General features: G+C 37.7%; 3 protein-coding genes across 10 annotated transcripts in view; all 3 read right to left on the bottom strand.

The window, feature by feature from the left end:
- Positions 1-239: 239 nt before the first annotated feature.
- On the bottom strand, positions 240-4190 carry LOC127418287 (UDP-N-acetylglucosamine transferase subunit ALG13 homolog). Its single transcript, XM_051658809.1, has 4 exons — positions 4001-4190; positions 3663-3825; positions 894-1032; positions 240-633 (listed from the first exon to the last, which is right to left on the bottom strand). Exons 1-4 carry the CDS (start codon positions 4079-4081, stop codon positions 522-524), a joined length of 495 nt encoding a protein of 164 aa, XP_051514769.1. The 5' UTR covers positions 4082-4190; the 3' UTR covers positions 240-521.
- A 2425-nt stretch (positions 4191-6615) lies between these two features.
- LOC127418212 (ras-related protein Rap-2c) lies at positions 6616-10480 on the bottom strand. Its single transcript, XM_051658666.1, has 3 exons — positions 9618-10480; positions 8926-9230; positions 6616-8164 (listed from the first exon to the last, which is right to left on the bottom strand). The coding sequence occupies exons 1-2, from the start codon at positions 9888-9890 to the stop codon at positions 8952-8954; spliced, it is 552 nt and encodes a 183-aa protein (XP_051514626.1). The 5' UTR covers positions 9891-10480; the 3' UTR covers positions 6616-8164; positions 8926-8951.
- Positions 10481-12455: 1975 nt separating this feature from the next.
- The window catches only part of LOC127417672 (muscleblind-like protein 3), a 60845-nt gene continuing 50904 nt past the window's right edge, over positions 12456-22396 (bottom strand). For 2 of the 8 annotated variants that reach the window (XM_051657810.1, XM_051657815.1), the window contains 2 exons: positions 21260-21354; positions 12456-19161 (listed from right to left, as the gene is read on the bottom strand). In XM_051657810.1, coding sequence (XP_051513770.1) covers positions 19144-19161; positions 21260-21354 — 113 coding nt within the window. In that variant the 3' untranslated portion in view covers positions 12456-19143. Of the gene's footprint in view, positions 19165-21259; positions 21355-22396 lie in introns of all 8 variants that reach the window. The other 6 variants (XM_051657811.1, XM_051657816.1, XM_051657808.1 and 3 more) reach the window with 3 other exon arrangements.

The raw sequence follows: 22396 nt of genomic DNA, 5'->3' as shown, positions 1-22396 counted from the left end.
GACCAGCATCGTAGAGAGGACAAAAACAGCAGCTCAAAATATATTTGTGATGTGTCTCTGTAAATCATGCTCTCCTCTGAGCATCTGAATAAAACAATGTCTGAGGTCTAATTTTACACAGGAAGTTCACTAGAGCATGTTTCCTTGACAATGTCCGTTTCTTAAGTATATCTTGACAATGTGAAAGTTTCATTGTGTCACTTATTATAAAAATAAAGTCAAGAGAAAATAATCATTCATTTATTTTAAATACTTTTAATACTTTAATATTTTGCCATTTAAATTGATCTTCAAATTAATTATAAAAACGACTCTCATTGCTACTGTATCTTCACAATTTTCATACTTCTCTGCAGGGCATATCCCATGAAAGGTCAGTTCAAAATTGCTTTTAGCTTGGTAAAAATCAGCTCTGCTCAAGCACGAGACTCCTGAGGGGACAGTGCAGATATTCCCTCTAATACACTTTCATCACCAGCCTGAATTCTCATCAAAGCTGACTATGGTTCAAGTGACAGAGCTTACACAAGTCCAATGGCCTTATCTAAAAAGGTGGCGAAGTTCTGTGGTTGACCAGGCACGTAGGATGTCAATGCAGACAGGTCCATTTCCTTCAAAGTCTGAGGCAGAGTGCTGTGATAATGAGTTAAAAAATACACATAAAAAAGAATGACACTTGCAAACACAGAGGCAACACATTAAAAATAAAGAGCAAATGACGAACAAACATCTGTAAGAATCCAGTGCATTATCTAAAAATCTACATCAACCATTGACAAGGGCACTAAAACTTTTTGTAACTCTAAAAAAATAATAATTTAAATAGAGACTTTGTAATCTAATACAGCAGAGTACAGTGATTAAAGACTTATCATCATGGCTATAAAACAAACCTGCAAGTGCAGTAAATTAGATGTGAATCCGCCTGCAGCTGCTTTGCAAGCTCAAGCTGGTGATTGTCCATTAATTTGTCATTGACCACCACGAGGAGAGCTTTATTAGCTCCAAGTGCTTCCAAACAGCTTCCTGCTCCTAAATGGAATACATTAAATCATAACACTAATAAAGCATAAGATTCCAACCAAGCAGTAGTCTAGGCCTGGATCTAATTTAAAATCTGGGTTAAACACTGTAATAATCATAAACTGATTTTCAAACATTATTACATTACAAATGTTTACAGAATTCTAAACAAACACAATTAATACAGAAAGTGAGAAAACACATATTTAGAGTGGACACATGAAATTTGTATTATATTCATATATAATATGTCAGTACAAGAACTACTAATCTCTGTAAATATATACGCTACCGTTCAAAAGTTTAGGGTCACTTACTTATTCTTTATTTTTTTTACTATTATTCTAAAATGTGAAGAAAAGTCATCACAACTATGGAATAATAGAAATGGAACTATGGGAATTATGTTGTGACTAACAAATCCTAAATAAATCAAAACTATGTTATATTTTAGCATCTTCAAAGTAGTCACACTTTGCCTAGAATTTGAAGACAAGTACTCTTGACATTTTCTCAACCAACTTCTTGAGGTATCACCCTGGGATGCTTTTTAAACAGTTCCCATCTATATGCTGGGAACTTAGTGGCTGCTTTTCTTAATTATTCGTTCCAAGAATAATCCATTTCAAAAACTTTTTTTAAGTAAAACTTTTGTTTTTTAATTAAATAAATTAATATGGTGGCACAATTATATTTTTGTCTACAAAACTAATTTCAAACATTTAAGCATACGCCTTCAGATCAAAAGATTTTTAAGATCATGAGAAACATTTCAGATAAGTGACACCAAACTTTTGAATGGTAGTATATATATATACACACACACACACACACACATATACACACATACATTTGAAGTCAGATGTTTATATACACCTTAGCCAAATACATTTAAACTAAGTTTTTCACAAGTCCTGACATTTAATCATAGAAAACTTTGAAAAAATTGCTCGTCTTAGGTCAGTTAGGATCGCTACTTTATTTTAAGAATGAGAAATGTCAGAATAATTGTAGAGAATGATTTATTTCAGCTTTCATTTCTTTCATCACATTCCCAGTGGGTAAGAAGTTTACATACACTGTTTGTATTTGGTAGCATTGCCTTTAAATTGTTTAACTTGGGTCAAATGTTTTGGGTAGCCTTCCACAAGCTTCTCACAATAAGTTGCTGGAATTTTGGCCCATTCCTCCAGACAGAACTGGTGTAACTGAGTCAGGTTTGTAGACCTCCTTGCTCGCACACACTTTTTCAGTTCTGCCCACAAATTTTCTATCGGATTGAGCTTTGTGATGGCCACTCCAATAGCTTTTTTATTCTTTTTCTCTCCCCTTTTTTCCTCAATTTGGAATGCCCAATTCCCAATGCACTCTTAAGTCCTCGTGGTGGCATAGTGACTCACCTCAATCCGGGTGGCGGAGGACGAATCTCAGTTGCCTCCGCGTCCGAGACGTCAATCCGCACATCTTATCACGTGGCTTGTTGAGCGCGTTACCGCGGAGATGTAGCACGTGTGAAGGCCCACACTATTCTCCACGGCATCCATGCACAACTCACCACGTGCCCCACTGAGAGCGAGAACCACACATTAGAGTGACCACGAGGAGGTTACCCCATGTGACTCTACCCTCCCTAGCAACCGGGCCAATTTGGTTGCTTAGGAGACCTGGCTGGAGTCACTCAGCATGCCCTGGATTCTAACTCACGACTCCAGGGGTGGTAGTCAGTGTCAATACTCGCTGAACTACCCAGACCCCCACCAGTTTAATACCTTGACTTTATTGTTCTTAAGCCATTTTGCCACAACTTTGGAGGTATGCTTGGGGTCATTGTCCAATTGGAAGACCCATTTGTGACCGAGTTTTAACTTCCTGGCTGATGTCTTGAGCTGTTGCTTCAATATATCCACATAATTTCCTTCCTCATGATGCCATCTATTTTGTGAAGTGCACCAGTCCCTCCTGCAGCAAAGCACCCCAACAACATGATGCTCCCACAAAAGCTCAATGGGGTTAAGATCCATAACACTCTTTTGCAATTATCTTTTGTCCAATGTCTGTGTTTCTGTGCACACTCTAACCTTTACTTTTTCTTTTTGTTTCAAAAGTGGCTTTTTCTTTGCAATTCTTCCCATAAGGCCTGCACCCCTGAGTCTTCTCTTTACTGTTGTACATGAAACTGGTGTTGAGTGGGTAGAATTCAATGAAGCTGTCAGCTGAGGACATGTGAGGTGTCTGTTTCTCAAACTAGAGACTCTGATGTACTTATCCTCTTGTTTAGTTGTACATCTGGACCTTCCACATCTCTTTCTGTCCTTGTTAGAGCCATTTTTCCACATTCTGATGGTTGATGTGAACATTAACTGAAGGTCCTGACCTGTATCTGCATGATTTTATGCACTGCAGCCACACGATTGGCTGATTAGATAATCGCATGAATAAGTAGGTGTACAGGTGTTCCTAATAAAGTGGTCGGTGAGTGTATATTGTTAATTACTTATTGGTGATTATTATATAAAGTGTTTACTTGATTTGCCTCCCAAATGGGTATTTATTTATTTTTTTACTGTACTGTATTGTATTTTGGTATAGTGTTGGGAGAAGGAGCTAAACTAACCCTTGACCTCAGTTGTTATACCCACCAGCATGACTGATGACCAGGTCTGCGTGTCTCATGTCCTCCGCGATTGAGTCTTTAAAACGAAACACTTCAACTCTCAATCCTGGACAACTCTCTGAATCAGGAACAACTGAACCTCTGCCAACCTGAAGAACCATGTCTGTATATCCTCGATCAATTAACGCCTTCATTCAGAAATAAATATGAAAACAGTCATGAAAATGGGATAGGATATACATATCTAATTTTGAACCTTACCCACTTCTTGCTTATAAAACTAACTTGTAGGTACTGAAACGTTTTTTTGTCATTTTATTTACATCTCTTTGCAGACACGACTATAATTAAAGATATTATTACCTTCACGGCTTCATCTGAAGTCACAGTGACAACCAAATCCTCAAAACATGTTGTCCCGACAGTTACAAATACAGTTTTCATTGCATCAATGTGAAAGGATTTACTAAATGAGACATAAAACAGGTATGAACAAAAACGAAGAGAGAAACTGTGAGCACCATGTAAACATGAAGGTTCTTTTTTACGCTTCCCCCTTTCAAAATAAAAGTCCTGGCTTTTTGTGGTACCACTATAGTCATGAACAATTGTATTTTTATTAACCATCATTAACAAAGATTAATACATTCGGTAAAAATATAATGTTATTTGTTTATTCATGATATCTAATGCATTAAATACTGTTAACAAATGGAATCTTATTGTAAAGTGTTACCAAAAATATTATACAAAACAAGTATACAGTAGCCTATGCTTTAGCTTCTAGGCTGTTTTTGCTAAATATAAATCTTATGTTTATATAAGTAATCAAACCTTTTATTCAGTGCCTTTTAAGGATGTCTTTAACTGCACCTTACAGCTTCAAGTTTTCATAAATGTGCTTTTACCGGAATTGGGGAGTATTCCCCATTCTTTCTTATGAATTCTCCCAATTCTCTGGCAGATTGGATAGTGAGCTCTGTCAGCCACAATTTTTAAGCCTCTTCACATATTTACTAGAGTCTAAATTATCTGGGTCACTCAAGGACATTCAGAAAACGTGTCTTGAAGCCATAACAGTGTTGGACTCATATGCCTTTTACTCCGAAATGTCTGTTCTCAAGCTATTCTGCCACAGATGACTGACTGATTGTGCTGCAGAGATGGATATTATTCCAGCAGATTTTCCCATCTTCACACCAGTGTTATTATAGTTTTGGATTTTTTATTGAGTTTTATTTCTATTTTATACACAGTTTGTCTGTTAGTTTTTGTTTTCTCAGTGTTTTGTAGTTTCAGTTGTTTTTATTTTAGTTTTAGTATGTTTAATGGCTGCCAATGCTGAGCATTTACTGGTGTAATTTAAAAAGTCGAACATCTTTAAATTTCTCAGGGCAGTCTTGTGTTACCTCTATCTAGTGGTGTTTTCATGTTTAATGTGTATTGTAAATGTCACAAATATTATACTATAGGGTGAATATGGGTAAAGTGGCACAGGACATTTAAGCTCAATCCACATTGTATCCATATGTATTTCCTTAAATGATTATAAATAATTAATAAACTAATCTTTGGGGAGTAAACAATTAAAGTGATAGTTCACCCCAAAATTTAAATTCTCTCATAATTTATTCATCCTCATATAATCCCAGATGTGTTTGAATTTCTTTCTTCTGCGGAACATAAATAAAGATCAATCTTTATGTCCTTTTTCACTGTAAATCTTGACATCAGCAGTCTTCTTGGCAATCGTGATTACAAGGTTGATTATATTTCCCAGTGCCATCTAGCACTCTGCGAACTCTAGTAGTAAGTGTAATCGAGCTTGAAATCATGATCGTTCCTGCAGACTGTAATTGCAAGATGAACACTGAAAAAAGTGTTACATTTTGGTCTGTTCTCACCCAAAACAGATTAGATCACTTCAGAAGACATGGATTAAACCATTTATGGATTACTTCTATGCTGCCTTTATGAGCTTTTTGGAGCTTCAAAGGACCTTTTGACCCTGTTGATTTGCATTGTATGGACCAACAGAACTGAAATATTCTTCTAAAAATCTTCGTGTTCTGCAGAAGTAAGTCATAAACATCTGGGATGGCATGAGGGTGAGTAAATGATAAGAGACTAAATTTTTGGGAGAACTATTCCCTTTATCTTTTTGAGGTTTTAAAGGGATAATTTTACTTTGGGATGCGTGACAGAGCTCATTTCATGACCACTGGTGAGAAAAGCAATGGCAAGAAAATGACAGAAATTTGAGGTAAATCTTGTCAAGGTTATAAAAAAGTAAAACTTAATGTTATGATGTTAAAGTGTATATGAAAATATAAAAATTAATTCCAAATACCTTTGTAGATATTTTCTAGAGAATTATTTTTCCTGTCCCACTTTACCAGTACTGCTTAAAAAATCTGGGATTTGGTCAAAAGAGGGTCTTTAAAGGTTTGCTTTTGACTAAGGTAGAAGACACCCTAAGCTTTCTTCAAAGGTATAATGTTAACTCATGTGGTGTTTGGAGCATAATTCAAAGTGCCTAGAAAAGTAACATTTCCAAAAGTGTCCCACTTTGCCCATATTCATCCTAGTATATCAAAAACTAAAATGAATTCATAATCATTTTTATTTTAGTTAGTACTGAATTAATGAAAAGTATTTTAGTTTAGTTTTTCCAATAATTTCAGCTTTTATTTGAACAAAAATGATTTTAGTTTTAGTTAACTATAATAACACTGCTCCACACAGAACTTCGCAGCTGTGAAGTGTAGGTAATGGGCCTTATTCATGAAACACGAGCATAACTAATTTGTGTGTAAATCTTTAGTATTCTTACATAAATTGTCCCAGTCAATTTAATGGGACAATTTACGTAAGAAGGCCCAATGTGTTTTTGGCCACCCCCTTGACCAAAGCTCTTCTCGAACACCTACTTTGGGCAAGAGGAAGAATCTTTGTGGTTTTAAACTTACTCAATTTGACAACCAAAGCTTTCTATTATTATATTTAATGCCGTATTTAAATGCTTTCAGGAATGCACAAAGACTTTTTTCTCTCAACACCTTAATATAACAATTTTTCATCATAAAGTTTACAAGCAAAGCCTTGTGCTGGGACAAAATCATAGCTGCTACTAATGTAGCTCAATAAAAAAAAAAAAAGCCAATTCCATCAATGCAATGCTTCAGTGCTCTGATCAACTGAAAGTTAGACTGAAAATTATGACAAATCATAACCGATTTTAAGATGAGGGTATTAGCCATACATATTTTGTCAATGTCATAATTTCTTACGACTAATTGTCATAAACTTTCAATATGGATGCATGCCAGAGAGATTGACTTATGCTAAGCAATCAGAGTTTGCTTGTTCCATGAGCATACACATGGAATGAGGCTTAATTCAATGGAAGGTTTTAGTTGGAAATTACCAACTTCGTCCATCCACTTTAAGAACCCAGAAATCAAACAGTATACTTCTTAAAGCTCTCTCTGTTCTGCATTATAAGATCCTCCCGTTTCAGCCATTTGGTTATAGCCACAATATGACTGATAGTTGGGAACTGATAATGTCTGACTTCCAAACAATTTAAAGGTCATCATCAAAAACCTATTGTTAGTTATTGCATGCAATGATTTAAGAGTTATTTGCTTAGTTGATTTGGCTTAGATGTCTCAATGTCCTTAATTGACAACTGTAACAATGTTTCTTTGGAAGCAGTGGCAGAAATTTCTAAATGTTAAAAATCCAGGTAAAAACTTGTCAGGCAAGCCAAAAACAAGCTGAATGGTATGAATGAGTTATGGCATCCTGTAAATGAAGAAAGATTACCAGAAAGGAAAGTCTGACTCAACACTGCTTTCAGACTGTAATCATTTAAGGCATCGTAAATACTGTACATCAGAAACAATGCATACTGTAGTCACAAAAAGCAAAAACGGCCAACAGATTATAAAAATGCAATATTTATCTATTCTGGCAATTAAAGACTTTAATAAATAGAGTATTAGGAGAGAAAACATACATACCAGTAGTTTAAAAAAAAAAAAAAAAGTTAGATATTGAGGTCTCAAACCTGCATAATGGCTGTTACAGCTTTATAACTGGATATCAAACTTAATATGTTAAAAGAAAAACAGGAAAATGTACAACTGAGCATCTCCAGGGGTATTATAGCCCTGAGCTGACCTGCTCATCATAACCTTTTTCCCTATATAAGAAAAATAGCTATTAATAGCCCTGTCACAGATATCCCCATTCCCCAAGTTTTCTGTGCTCAAATTCGCAGACTTGACTTGTTTTCAGGTAACCAAAAGATAACTTTAAGATATTGAAAATGTGCTCTACAATGCAGACCTCAGTGGATTTCAGTTTTCAAGACCCTGCGTTGATTTACTTCTGGCCAGCAAAGCAAAGCTTTGGCCAGACGTCTTAAGTATCAGAGTTCAAGTGGCTCAGAGGCACAGGTGTGGCTCATAGGGTCATAAGATCAGAGATTGGTTCAAGAAAGCATCCATCTGGGCGATGTGTCTAAGATAAAAGAGAGAGAGAGAGAGAGGGAGAGAGAGAGGGAGAGAGAGAAATGAACAGTAGTTGCAAGAAGAAAAAAACCCAACAATTATATAATAGCATATTAGGTCCTCTCTGTTGTTGAATATAGCCCAATATAGCTTGGTATTGGCATTTTCATTGGAAATGAACTTAGAAATGAGGATATATCTGTTTAAAAGTGAGAATCTTCAACATGTAAAACATCTGAATGAGGAATTACATAAAGACCTCTACTGAAATGGGTGCTTCTGCCCATTACGTAATCCTAAAATTCTCCGAAACAGAATTTCCTGTTTTGTAACATCACTATCCATTCAGGATGTTGGGTTTTCCTCTTTCTTACCCAAGGGTTCTCCCTGATCTCATGTGCCTGACTGCTAGTCCAGACAGCTCTGCCTCTTTATGCTTCATCTCACTGGTATAGGGATTAAGCAGTTTTATTCTTCACACCACATTCTTGGTGTGATCGAATGATAACAGACCAGAATTTGCCGAGAGCTGCTGTCCTCCACTCTCTTTGAGAGGACGCTCTCACGGCATTTTTTGTTGTTGTTGTAAATATAAGAACAGAGCCGAAGTACTTTGAACATCTAGACATGATCAGATTTTTAAGCTGGGCCAACAAATTATACACAGAATTAAGAATTTGAAGCCATAATGTGCATTTTGGGTGAAAAATAGAGTATTTTGCACCCAAAAGAAGTGTGAATACACAGTTGAATGGCTTTGCACTTTTGTACCTGGAGTAAACGTAAGGCCGGGATGCTCACTGCACAACACAGGCGGTGCAACACTGCTCTTGCTTCTCGGGCAAAGTGGTGTAGTTCATCTGCCTTACAATCTCAGCAAACAACTCATCCACCATGCTCTTGCTCTTGGCAGAGGTCTCTATGAAAGGGCAGCCCCACTCTTGTGCAAGGGCACGGCCATCAGAGCCTGCGACCTCCCGCTCTGACTCCAGATCCACCTTGTTCCCCACCAAGATCAGAGGCACCTTCTCAAAGCGCTTCACACGAACAATCTGGTCCCGCATTGGTCTGATGTCCTGTGAAGCATTGGGATAAAGGCGTGTTTATGGGAACGATTAATAAAAAATGCTAAACATGTGTAAGACCAAATGTTTTTGGATTAGTACTAAGTGCATTGGAATAAAAGCTGTATTATGCTGATCAAACCTGTTGCATATTCACCTTAAAATACTTTTAAATCGTCAGACCTAAGATTTTCTGCATTCTTCTACTTGATTGAAGGTACTTGGGTCTGGTGAACCCATAAATCGCTTTTATTTACACAGTTACCCACTGTGGAGTGCTTATCTGACCTTAACAGTGGTTTTATGGTAATTCATATCCTAGTAATAATCTCCTACTCTAAGACTTAAATGCCTATTTTGCTTTTATTAGTAAAGGCATCAATTAAGTGCATCACCAACCTGAAATGACTGCTGATTGACGAGGCTGTAAACTAAAATGAAGCCTTGCCCATTTTTAATATACAGATCTCGCATGGAGGCGAACTGCTCGGTCCCAGCGGTGTCCAGAATTTCCAGCACCGAGGGAGACGAATCAACCTCGATCTCCTTCCTATAGAAGTCCTCGATGGTCGGGTCATATTTCTCGATGAATGTCCCGGTCACAAACTGGACCGTGAGTGCGGATTTGCCCACGCCGCCGCTGCCCAGCACAACTACTTTGTACTCCTTCATTTGGTCTGATCCAGGCTTAAGCTACAGCTAACTTTATCTGCTCACCGGCCATAAAAACATAAATTAAAATACTTAGTTAAACCAACACGTCTTATTCAGAGGTTTTACGATCAAAGCAACACCTGAGGAGCACTTTTATCGGGTTATCAAAGCCACAGATTCAACAGGGAAGTGTGTTGTCCCGCGGTTAATACTGCGCTCTGACTAGCTAAATCCACAACGCCCCTCCATCTCCATTGGAAACGGCTCAGCCAAGAGTTTGTAAGCCAAAGAGGCGATATAATACACAAGTATGATGTGTAGTCGTGTCCATGTGAATGGAGCTCTACATGACTAGAGTTAGCTGGCTAGTGTTTCTCAATGAGAGGCTGCGCGTGCAACAGTCACCCGCTCACATACAAACGGCCCTTTCCTGCTTTAATAGAGCCTTTTGACCGACCGACGAATATAATCAAGATTCGGGTCCAGCTATCATCAACTCCGTCTCGGAATACTACAGGCCCGTCATTTCTAGTGCCTCTCCCGGCCCGCCTCTGCATATCGGTCCCAGACAGCAACAGCGGCCCCGCAGAGCTTCTTTCTCACACTGACCAATAAACATCCGCCGGATATCACATCACTCTCCACAGAACACACAATTATATATTTTTTTCTTCTTCAAAGAATGTAAATATGTTGTGTTTTTGTAATGTATAATTATGTCCACTGTCATTTGAATGCCAGTTAATTCATTAGTTATGAAATAACTTGGAATCAGCTTATTGTATTTGAATACGTGCCTTCCTTGAGAGTCTATTCTGATTGGTTTGAGTTGTGATTGAGCGGGATCAGGCGGAGGAATTTTTAAAGATTATTGGCCCTGTTGACAAAAATATAAAAAATACTGACAAGCACCTCAAACTACAAGGCATCTAAACTTGTGTTCAAACTGAGGTCCGGAGACCCCAATGGGGCCGGAAAGGGGTGCTTAGGGGTCCATGAAAGATTTAAGACGAAATTAATAATAATCATAATCAGGGGGCCTGGGTAGCTCAGCGAGTATTGACACTGACTACCACCCCTGGAGTAGCGAGTTCGAATCCAGGGTGTGCTGAGTGACTCCAGCCAGGTCTCCTAAGCAACCAAATTGGCCCGGTTGCTAGGGAGGGTAGAGTCACATGGGGTAACCTCCTCATGGTCATGATTAGTGGTTCTCACTCTCAGTGGGGCGTGTGGTAAGTTGTGCATGGATTGTGGAGAGTAGCATGAGCCTCCACATGCTGTGAGTCTCTGCGGTGCCATGCACAACGAGTCATGTGATAAGATGCGCAGATTGACGGACTTAGAAGAGGAGGCAACTGAGACTTGTCCTCCACCACTCGGATTGAGATGAGTAACCACACCACCATGAGGACCTACTAAGTAGTGGCAATTGAGCATTCCAAATTGGGAGAAAAGGGGATAAAATAATAATGAAAATTTTTTAATATAATACCATTATTATTCTGCTTTAAAAAGACTACAAATACATTTCAATTTCTTTTCAGGTTTTCCAATCTAAAATGACACCTCTAACAGTGGGTAGAAAAAGGTATATGGTAAACTTAATACAAAGTAAACATGTTCCATAAAATATTTGAATAATTTATTTTAGCTTTAGAACAATTTAAAAGCCTTTTTATTATTATTATTATTATTATTTAGCAAATAACATGTTACCTTTATATCACACTTGCTATTTTCCTCACATAGTATAAATGGGTCTTTCTAAAAATATATACCTTTAGATTTGAGCAAAGGGGTCCCTCTCAAGGGGATCATCATATTTGGGGGTTCTCTGGCATCAAACATTTATTTAATAACACATTTAATTCAAAATAGCTTAATTGCCACATTAATTAAAATAATGTTTAATTGTTTAATATATTATTCTTATCACTACTACTACAATAACGCATCATTTTATTATATTATTTAATTATTTATATATTCTTATATAGTATTAACTACTTATTTGTTTCATGTATGTTATTGATAACACTTTTCTTTTTAAACTATCCATTACAAGCTAATTATTTTAGAGACTGAGACAACTTTTAAACAGATTTTTAAAAAAGCACAGAGTAATTCATAATTTGGGATCTGTATGTCTGCAGATGTTTGAAACCACTGAAGACATGTCAATCCTAAAATCATGCCGTGAAATTAAAGACAATAAAATGCGAGGAACAGTGTAATCAATCAGAAGACTAAAGATGCTCTTTGATAGTGGCTATAGAGAGCTTTTCATTTTGAGACCAACTCCAGGCAATTTAAAGCTGGTTCTGTTAATGTAACCACTCTAAATATATATCTGAGAATCACTAATGCAGATTAATCTTTAGCACAAAATCAAGCTATACTGGAGGAAATACCTTGAGTATCTAGTGTAATGTGCTGTATGTTTTGTACAGATAAGAAAAATGTCAAATAAACATAACACATGCTATTCTTTAAACCAGTGATTTGTTTCCTTAACTTTTCGGCACAGCTGTATTTGGATAGAACTTTTTGTAACAAGCAGAAAAAATACACCAGCCACAAAGAGCCTTTTAAGTGCTTTATTAAATTGTCAAACAAAAAGAACAGAAGTCTTAAGTATGTATATTTTCCATACATTTATATATCGCAAAGGGATTGACAAGAAGCGCAGTTCTTGAGCACATACAAGCACAATAAGCTAAATAGAAAGAGAAGCATTTCATATAAAGAATCAAAGCATTCAGTTGTACCTTGTCCTACAGTGGGAGAGAGAGGAATCTATTACATATGGCTTTGAAACAATGTAGACATTCTTTGAACTGTTCCACACACACAATAGCATTTACGCAGGCATCAGCATTTGTCACCAAACGTCTGCTGATGCCTTTAAAGGGACTTAACCTCAGCATTAATGAGTGATTTTATTTGAAACTATACAACTTTGTACAACATTGATGTGATGTTCCAGTCTCAGTGACTTCTATACGTTAACATGAACCATTGACGTTAGTGTTCCACTCACAGATATGAACACAAAGGAACTGAATGTAGGGCACAGTTAGGTGGAAGTCTAACCTCAATGGCTTTCTTTAAAAGATCAGTCCTTTCACATCACAGAATGTATAGGCACAGGAAAATGGACAGCAGAAGAGTGTTTGTTGGTTTTTCTCTGTCAAGCACAGTGGTAAGAGGAGTGTCCTGTGTTTGCATTCACTTTTTGTTTGCAAGTTGGGACACTTAGTTCTAAATCTATGCTAAGTTCTAAGTGCTACCTCAGCTTTACAGTCAAAAGGCTGAGAACCATATTTAATTGGTCCAAAGGTGCGTCTATATGCAATAATCTACAAAGACTCAGTCTCTCCCTCACTATTAGGGCAAGTGCCATGGCAACAAAATCATTGGCTTCCAAAGCAATTGTAGAGCACAGAATGTACAAGTTTTCTTCAACAGAGGGTTTTGTCTGGCGATTTCATGTCTGAAGCAACCTTGATTTGGATGGAGGAAATCCAGTGAGATTTTCAGATTTATTTGTTGATCTTGGTGAATGTATAAGAATGGAAAATGTTTGACAACAACCGAACCAAACTGAAAGTTATTGTTGTGTATAACCTGTAGCAACGCTTTCCTACTACAATCTGATCCTGAAGTTTATCGATTTCTATGGCAGAACAATTCTGCGATAATGTGCCCTGTGCTGGTCTCCTTGTTGTCCTGTAGGGGACAGAGCCTTATTATACCCCCTTTTCAGTATGAGACTACACAGAAAACAAAATTGTCAACCATTTTATCTGAAACTCACAATCTGTAAAGAGGTAAAAGAGAAACAAGTTGGCCTGTCTTTGGTTTCTGGGCACATACTTTTAGGTACAGATAGGAGAGGTAGACACATAAAAATACATATCACGAATATTGGTGTATGTCTCTACGTCTCCTACACAAGCACACCTCAGGATCAGATATAAGCAGGCACAGTGCTCAGCTCAATGCGCTTTTATAAGCTATGCAAAACTACAAAGATTTTTTGACATCATTGTTTTTCCTTTTGTCAGCAAGCAATATCATGCTTTATGATGAGAACGAGGGCATTAGCAAACAGAACAAACAACAAATTTCTCAACACCCCAAAACAGCATCTCTCTGTTTGACAACCCTTTAAAAGGACAACTGTTTACCTGTATTCGAACAATACAGTCATTTAATTTGAATCTGCTCTTCTACACACACATATATATATTTATTCTTCTATGTATATTCAAAATAAATTCTGAATATTTTGACTCAGTTATGTACATAAGTGCAAACAAGGTGAATAACACACATTCGTACACCAATGGGGTGACGTGAGTCACCAGGTCCCAGCACAGCTGGGGTGCAGTCTGGGTGGGCCAGAGGGGGTTAGAGACTTAATTCTGGGGCTGTGGCTCCATAGGCTCACTATGGCTAAAACAGGTCCTTTGTTTCTGACATCATGGGGTTGCGATATTTATAAAAACTGCCTCTTTTTTTGGAATCCACCATTGCTGACACAGTATTAATGCATCTCCAGCCCTGTCCAATGTAATGGTGCCCTTGAGTGTATTAATTTCAAACCAACTATGAGACTGCACAGTCTCTTTCCCCCCCAATCAATCCATCAGATTGTTTCAAAAGCTCAGATGCTGTCTACTTATCTTAAAATGATCAACAACCCCAATAAAAAAATTATGATTATTATAACAGAAATAACTTATGATGTCTCCAAAGGGCCTTTGGACATAAAGTATCTATCAATCTTTTTTTTTTTTTATCTTTTTTTTTTTTTTTTTTACAAAATAGTCAATCATCTCTTTTCCCCAAGACAACTTAAGAACACATTCCCTTTCTGAATAAGTTAACGTTGTACATTATTTCACTTGAAGTGTGAAAAAATTCACAATTAAGATATACAAAGGTAGCCATGTTGTAGTTTTGTTGCCATAGCAACAAGAACTTACTATCATAGGTAACAATGACTCTATCATTGCAATACTTACAAATGTGTATAGAGATATATAGATATACAGATTAAGCAATTTTTTAAATCTTAAACCACTAACTGCACAAACTATGATGTCGAGTATTCAGATTATTTTAATTTCATGCGATGAGAGACTTTACGATGTAAAATAACCAAGTAACAATAATGACCAAACTCAAGCTAAACGGCCTACCACCGACAGCTGTGTCAAAACACACCATACCATGACTGAATTTGTGAGGATATATTTAAAACAGGTACCATTACGAAGATTGTTAATGTGTTGATTAAAACTATAAGGATGATGCGCCTGTAATACATACACATAGATTATTCTAGCTAACCACATTATGCAGGTATGCACACTTCTTTAAAAAGTGACTTCTTAAAATGCTAAAGCCCCCGATGAGGCACATTGTTTTTTTCTTAATCAAGTATTTAGTTGATTCCAGCTGGATTACAGTTGGAGAAGGCATAATTCTTTATATGAGAGAGAGAGAGAGAGAGAGAGAGAGAGAGAGAGAGAGAGAGAGAAGGAGGTTCTACACCTTGGCTGGGCAATGGAACTTAATTACAAAACACGATCCAACACATCAATAAACAGTTTTGAAGAGTTTTTCTCCTAAATAAATCCACACAAATTACCTAATAACGGTATTTCCTAAAAGAATCTTAAACCCATGAACATTATACAGAGATGTATACAATACAGATATTTCAGTTATAACACAGTATATTATCTTTCTCTGATTTTGTATTGACCACAGATAAGATAAACAATATTTTCATGGTTTACATCACCATTGTATAATATATCATTTGTGTTTGGCCAAGATAATGTGAGCTGACCACCAATAAACTAGCTGAACAGAAAACAATGGCGCTTTTAGACCAGGTTTTCGAGAATAAATCATATTTATGGCTCTTTCTAAGGGGCTATGCTGTCTAAACAATGTAACAACATAGCTGTCCCAAAAGAGACAGTAGTTAAGAGAAGGGTCCTTGATTTCATTTCATTTTATTTAACTCGTGTCTGTTTTTTACATCAACAATGGATGACATGGAGAGGCTTTCTCTTCCTTGATATGTTGCAAAAGGTTGTAGTTTCAATCGAGAGAAATGGCGAGACAGGCTTCCAAACCTCTCGTGACATTCTCTCTGTCATAAATGTCACATTCATATATGCATGTAAAGCCCAATTCAGGGCAACAATGTCTTGTAAATGAACCTTTGGCTGATGAGGGCCATTTGTGAAGTACCCAGTCTAAACGAACCAATTTTTTTCCTTTAACTGTAACATTTCCAAATAAGAGCCACAGCTTTGAGCTCACACCCCAAAAACAAGTAATATTCAGATGTCACACGGTCATCTACGCCCTTGCATTTTAGAGTCTGCTGACTTGTGAAAGTAAGGACACAATCAGTGATTTAAACCTGTTCAAAACTCTAAACAGACACCATTAAAACACAACAACTTAAATAAATCTGCCAACCCCTTTAAAGTCGAAATGGGCCCTGCAAAAAATAGCTCAAACCAGCCCAAGCTGGTATGCTAGTCTTCCTGCATGACTAGCTGAAAAGCACCCAAAATCCCTCTAAAACCAGCCAACAGACCAGCCTGGAAGACCAGCAAACCATCTAAGACTGGTTAAGGTTGTTCTTTCATCAGGGAGGAAAGATCTCCAGTACTACCCTAATGGATTGCAGGCCTTGGTGTATAGTCTGTCTGATATCACAGATTTCATGTTTCATCTATGGACAACTATCAATAATATAACACAGCAATAATCCAATAGAGACTCTTGGTTGACAAGGACTGGAACTCTATTAGTGGGTACACACAGCGTCCACTTATGCAGTAATAAAACCAGCTGCTGAAAACCGCCCCATTGTCAATTTCCCGATTGCATGACTCGCCTAATGAAAGGTAGCAATAACTGAGATGTTTCAAAACAAAGCACAAGATAATAGCTTGCTCAAATGGGTTTACATTAGTTGCTTGGGTGGACACATTTGCTCTTGCAGGAGAACAATATTGCAATTCAAATCCATCTGTCTCGTGACCTTGGCGTGTCATACAGTCTCCTGTGATTGGCACAGAGTGACCTCTGTCTGAGAGTCATTGGCATGAAAACAGTACACTGTTGGGGAGCACACATGGTGCTGAATACAGCGAACTAATGGGAAATCTGTCTGCTATTCAATTCACGTTCCAGTTTCTGACTCTTACAAGGCTTTTGCATTTCTCCTTTTTGTAATTTTGATGACGCACCACATCATGCACAACGGATCAATAATTTAAAGGGATAGCTCACCCAAAAATTCAAATTCTGTTGTCACTCACTCACCCTCATGCGGTTCCAAAAACATTTGACTTTCTTTCTTCTGTGGTACACAAACAGAGATGTTAGGCAGAATGTTAGCCTCAGTCACCATTCACTTTCATTGCATCTTTTTCAATACAATGAAAGTGAGAATGAAGCTGACATTCTGTCTAGCATCTCTTTTTGTGTGGGAGAAATAAAGTAATTTAGTAAATGATGATGGAGTTTTCATTTTTGGGTGAACTATCCCTTTAAGTGTACTGATTTGCTATTTTTAAATGGTGTGAACGGTTACATACAGCTAGTCAAGCAGTTTAAGAACCGTTTTGGCAACTAATTGACATTGAACACAGAGTGCTCCAAGATCTCATGGTACTCTGAAATGCACCAAACATGGCTGATCAAATTTGGAAAAGTGGAGACGAACAGACTGTCACACAGCAGGTGAGGCAGGGCATGGAGACGATCTTGCCATCATAAAGGGGTTGTCTACAAGAGACAGATAAGGTAATAACCTCGACAATGTGACATATACTGTATACCAATGTTTTAAGAATGCAAATAAACCTGATTATTTATATAGTACTTGAATATCCAGGACACAAAACAACAGGTAAGGAGTATTTCCAAGGTCATCTTTGATTAAAGAGCTTCAGCTGGAAGCTTCATCTTTTTCCAGTTTAAAATCCTCAATGAGACATCTTATACATCAGAAGACCTGCAACCTGACCTTACATTTGAGAGCACATCACAATGTACAATAAGAGGTGCTCGTATTTTGTCTGCTTAAGGCAGTTCTACTAAAAATGGAGGTCTGAGTATCTCGATGTTGTGTTGGAAATGCAAGGTGAGATACTTCAGGCATGGATTATAACACTTATGTCAGCAGACCATGTTTAGTCTGTTGGACAGTGGTTATATAAATAATACTCTTTCATGAGACCAATATAAAGGAAGTCACTCAACAACAACACATCTCTACATACACGGTGGAACAACACATTCTGAAAGGCTACACAGGTATACCTTCTTAGTCTATAATAAAATGTAAGTCGGTCGAGTACAGAAAAATTGGGAAAAAATAAGTTCACACACTTGTAACTAAAAAGGCACAGACAATGACATTTTAAAACCTCTCAACTAAAAAGTCTAATTCAGTTAAACAGTATCAAGAACAAGTTATCTTACAAAAGCATTGATACTTTTCAAATATCATTTTGAAATGTAAACATGAAATAAAACGTGCCACTAATCAATAATTAGAGTTAAATGTGAAAGAAATTAAGGTAACACCACCACCACAATATCATAAGCCACTGGAGCTCTCACTTTCTCTCTTTCATGGGATCTGGGTACATACACAGTTATCACATTCAATGACGAAGAAACATTTTCTGTCTGCTGATGCTCTGCCTCGGCTTCACTGCTTACCATACATCGAAAAAGCACAATCCTAAATCTAATGTTCACCTCCAAAAGGTTTCAATTTTCTCAACTAATTGGTTTGCATGTATTCGTATGGCTGTGAGTTACAAGAGCACTCCGTCTCCTGATTCAGCATCTGCAGGCTCCTTACGTCTCTTTGCATCAAGATGGCATGCATCCTTTAACAGTTGTAGGTCCAAGCTTAAGTATTGCCTGTTTCAAAATCAATAAACCTCTGTTGACTTCTAATGAAGTGGGCGTCTTTGATATGAGGATGAATGTATTGCCCGTTAAGGACATACTGATTAGGCACACGTTTGTTGCATTCATTTTTCTGGGTTTGGGCACGTTGCATGAGTGATAGGTCTGATTGGGGTGTTGGCGTCTTAACTGGGATTGCGGGAGAGGCTTACTGGATTTAGCGTCATGGGTGCAGAAACCAGGAGTTTAGGAACTGGGCAGAAATGGGTCTCCATGGGAACGCACTGGAGATCAACAGGGTCAGCACTCAGTACCTCGGCGGCGTCTACTGGAAGACAGGGACAAACATGGCCGAGAGATAAGGGAGGTGAACCTCTTATGGTCAAGCATTCAATATGCAAAGGCAAATGAGTGAAACGGAGTATTCTTATCTTATACGTATATTCAAACATCAAACCTGCAGTTCATTTAAAAAAATGAGAAAAGGAATTACAAGGGAAGGAATAAATATTGTGCAATATTATCACCTAATATATCAGTTATCTTCAGAAAGCAGGCACAGACCTGAAATTCCATAGTTGTAATATAGCAGGACATATTTCATCATAAAAGCAAGTGAAGCAGGAAATGAATGCTGACACCTCAGGTCTGCACAGCATTACTGGGAGATACATGTACTCTAAAATTATGATTAAATCCTAAACTATAGCTGAAGAATCAAATTGAACATCTATGCAATCTAGCAGTATGCTCAAATAATCCACAATGTAGCTATTTAAGAAATAAAAAGGCAAGCAGAAAATGTTGACGTTGTCTTTGGAAATTTATTAACCCTTACGTAGTTCCAAACCCCTCTGACTCTCTGTCTTCTGTGGAACACTAAAGGAGATTTATAATAGGAGATGTCATTTCATTGTATGGAAAAACAGATACAATCAAAGTGTACGTGTTGCCAAACATCTCGATTGTATTCCATGGTAGATAGAAAGTCATATGGGTTTGGAACAACATAAAGGTGAGTAAATGATGACATCATTTTTAGTTTTGAGTGCACTATCCCTTTAAGTGCAGGACAATATTTACTAAACCGACCGAACAATTTCCTCACATTATGTTTGAAAGACAATGGAGGAGGAAGGAAAAACAAAAACTGAATTCAAAGAACTGTCATCTGAAAGAGACACCCACATCCTATTCACAGAAATAAAAAGGCAGAGGACACATATACCATCTCACTCTGATGTGAGCCACATGAACTACTTGCTCCTCAAAACACGCTGAGGGGGAAAGGAAAGACAATGAACTACTTAAAGGAATAGTTCACCCAAAATTTTAAATTCTGAAATTATTTTCTCACCCTCATGTTGTTCCAAATGTGTATGTTGTTTTCTTTCTGTGGAACACAAAAGGAGAATTTTAACACAGCTTTTTCCATGAAACAGCCGAGAGTTAGTTGTAACCACATCAGTCAAGCTCCAAAAAGGGTGTACAAACACCATATAATTACTACAGTCCATATACCTGCTACATTCCAAATCTTCTGAAGCCATACAATAGCTTTGTGTGTGAAATTTTCTTTAAATTTAAGTCATTATTCACTGATAATCTTCCCATCCACTGGGTTAACTCAAGAACTGGATCAGTCCGAATCGTTCTAATGAGATGGTTCTTTTCTGATTTGTGAATTGGATAAACCGGCTCATTAAAAAGAACTGTTTTAAAAGAACGATTTGGACTGATCCGGTTCTTGAGTTAACAACTCACTGGAGGGGAAGATTATCAGTGAACTATGACTTAAATTTCAGTCTGTTCCCCACACAAAGCTATCATCTGTCTTCAGAAGATTTAAAATAGAGCACAAAAGTTGTATGGACAACTTTTATGGTGCTTTAATGGTGTTCTTGGTGCTTGACAGTCATGGCCACTCTAAATGCGGTTGTATAGAAATAACTGCGTGAAAATTCTTTCAAATTCTCTTCTTTGTTCCACATAAAACCCCCTCCACAAACTAACAGAAAAACAGCATACAGGTTTGGAACGGCTTGAGGGTGAGTAAATAATGACAGAATTTTCATTTTTGGATGAAATGTTGCTTTAAAAGCAGCTGTTTGCTCTTTGAGTCCAACAAGCAATGAAGACACTGAAACAGATGGTGAGACAGAGATGTGAACACACACACAGACGTGGTGGAACTGGGACATTATGCTAAAGAGGTAAAGAGGCTCCTCACTGGTCTACAGAGAACTCAATGACTCAAGGTGTCATGTTCTACATTTTGGACCAGAAAACTCACATCACACCTTTACACATTACATTATAGTTTTAGTGTTTATTTCTCATTAAAAAACAAGCATCATTGTCTATGGACCAGAGTCGGATGCCTTATAGCTGTAAAAAGGAGAGGCCAAAATGAAGGGGCAAACCTGGTTGGAGGTGGCTGATTCAGCAAAAGGAACATTGGTGACTGGGGTCGTAGCCGACGAAACAGTGGAAGTGGTGGCACCGTGCATCATGGGAACTTTTTTTCAGGCGAGTCAGACAAGAAACAAGGGAGGGGGAAGGTGGAAGGGGAGGAGGAATGTTATGAGTACCATGACATAATATGCCAGAGGAATAGGCTGAGTCATGGCAACTACGTCTTCATGTACTGCAAAGATGATGTCTTCACTCAAGAACAAACATGCAAACAGAACTTAAAAACATTCCACGTTATTCCATTAGGTTTTAGCTTAGAGAGTTTTATCCAATTACAATTACACTGAGATAAAACCATTGAGCAACCTCTAGTGGGCAACTGAAAAACATGGCCGTCATCAAAATCATACACTCCGATCAGACAGTGACATCTGAAAGTTATATTTTGATGGGGGGCGGACCATGTATATATAAACAAGAGGAAAAGCAGGGAATGTAAATATGTAATTAATTCCTGTCCACATATTGTCTTGAAAATAATGACACTTTATGTCTTTTGGGTTATTTTGACCTGATATTTACTCATATAAACAGCTATAATCACTTCTAAAACACCAATGGATATGCTTTAATTAGATATGATTTTAGGAATATCAATCAGAACCAGATATACACTGATCAGCCACAACATTAAAACCACTGACAGGTGACGTGAATAACATTTATTATCTCGTTACAATGGCACCTGTCAAGGGGTGGTATATATTAGGTAGCAGTTCTTGAATTTCATGTGTTGGAAGCAGGAAAAATGGGCAAGCGTAAGGATCTGAGCGACTTTGACAGGCCAAATTGTATTGGCTAGATGACCGAGTCAGAGCATCTCCAAAACAGCAGGTCTTTTTGGGTGTTACAGGTATGCAGTGGTTAGTACCTACCAAAAGTGGTCCAAGGATGGACAACCGGTGAACCGGCGACAGGGTCATGGGCGCCCAAGGCTCATTGATGCGTGTGGGGAGCGAAGCCTAGCCCGTCTGGTCTGATCCCACAGAAGAGTTACTGAGGCACAAATTGCTGAAAAACTTAATGCTGGCCATGATAGAAAGGTGTCAGAACACACAGTGCATCACAGCTTGCTGCATATGGGG

Source organism: Myxocyprinus asiaticus, chromosome 27, assembly GCF_019703515.2.
Source record: "Myxocyprinus asiaticus isolate MX2 ecotype Aquarium Trade chromosome 27, UBuf_Myxa_2, whole genome shotgun sequence".
Lineage (NCBI taxonomy): Eukaryota > Metazoa > Chordata > Actinopteri > Cypriniformes > Catostomidae > Myxocyprinus > Myxocyprinus asiaticus.
The sequence above is the reverse complement of the archived record's forward strand: the minus strand, read 5'-3'. Positions and strand labels throughout refer to the sequence as shown.

What these genes read in the sequence shown, in the direction of transcription:
- LOC127418287 (XM_051658809.1), bottom strand. Translation starts at nt 4,081, where the DNA reads ATGAAAACTGTATTTGTAACTGTCGGGACAACATGTTTTGAGGATTTG. An exon ending in CTTCAGATGAAGCCGTGAAG is followed by an intron (nt 3,826 to 4,000) that starts GTAATAATATCT and finishes TTCTGAATGAAG; the next exon opens with GCGTTAATTGATCGAGGATA. An exon ending in CCTGGTCATCAGTCATGCTG is followed by an intron (nt 1,033 to 3,662) that starts GTGGGTATAACA and finishes TATTCCATTTAG; the next exon opens with GAGCAGGAAGCTGTTTGGAA.
- LOC127418212 (XM_051658666.1), bottom strand. Translation starts at nt 9,890, where the DNA reads ATGAAGGAGTACAAAGTAGTTGTGCTGGGCAGCGGCGGCGTGGGCAAA. An exon ending in TCAATCAGCAGTCATTTCAG is followed by an intron (nt 9,231 to 9,617) that starts GTTGGTGATGCA and finishes AATGCTTCACAG; the next exon opens with GACATCAGACCAATGCGGGA.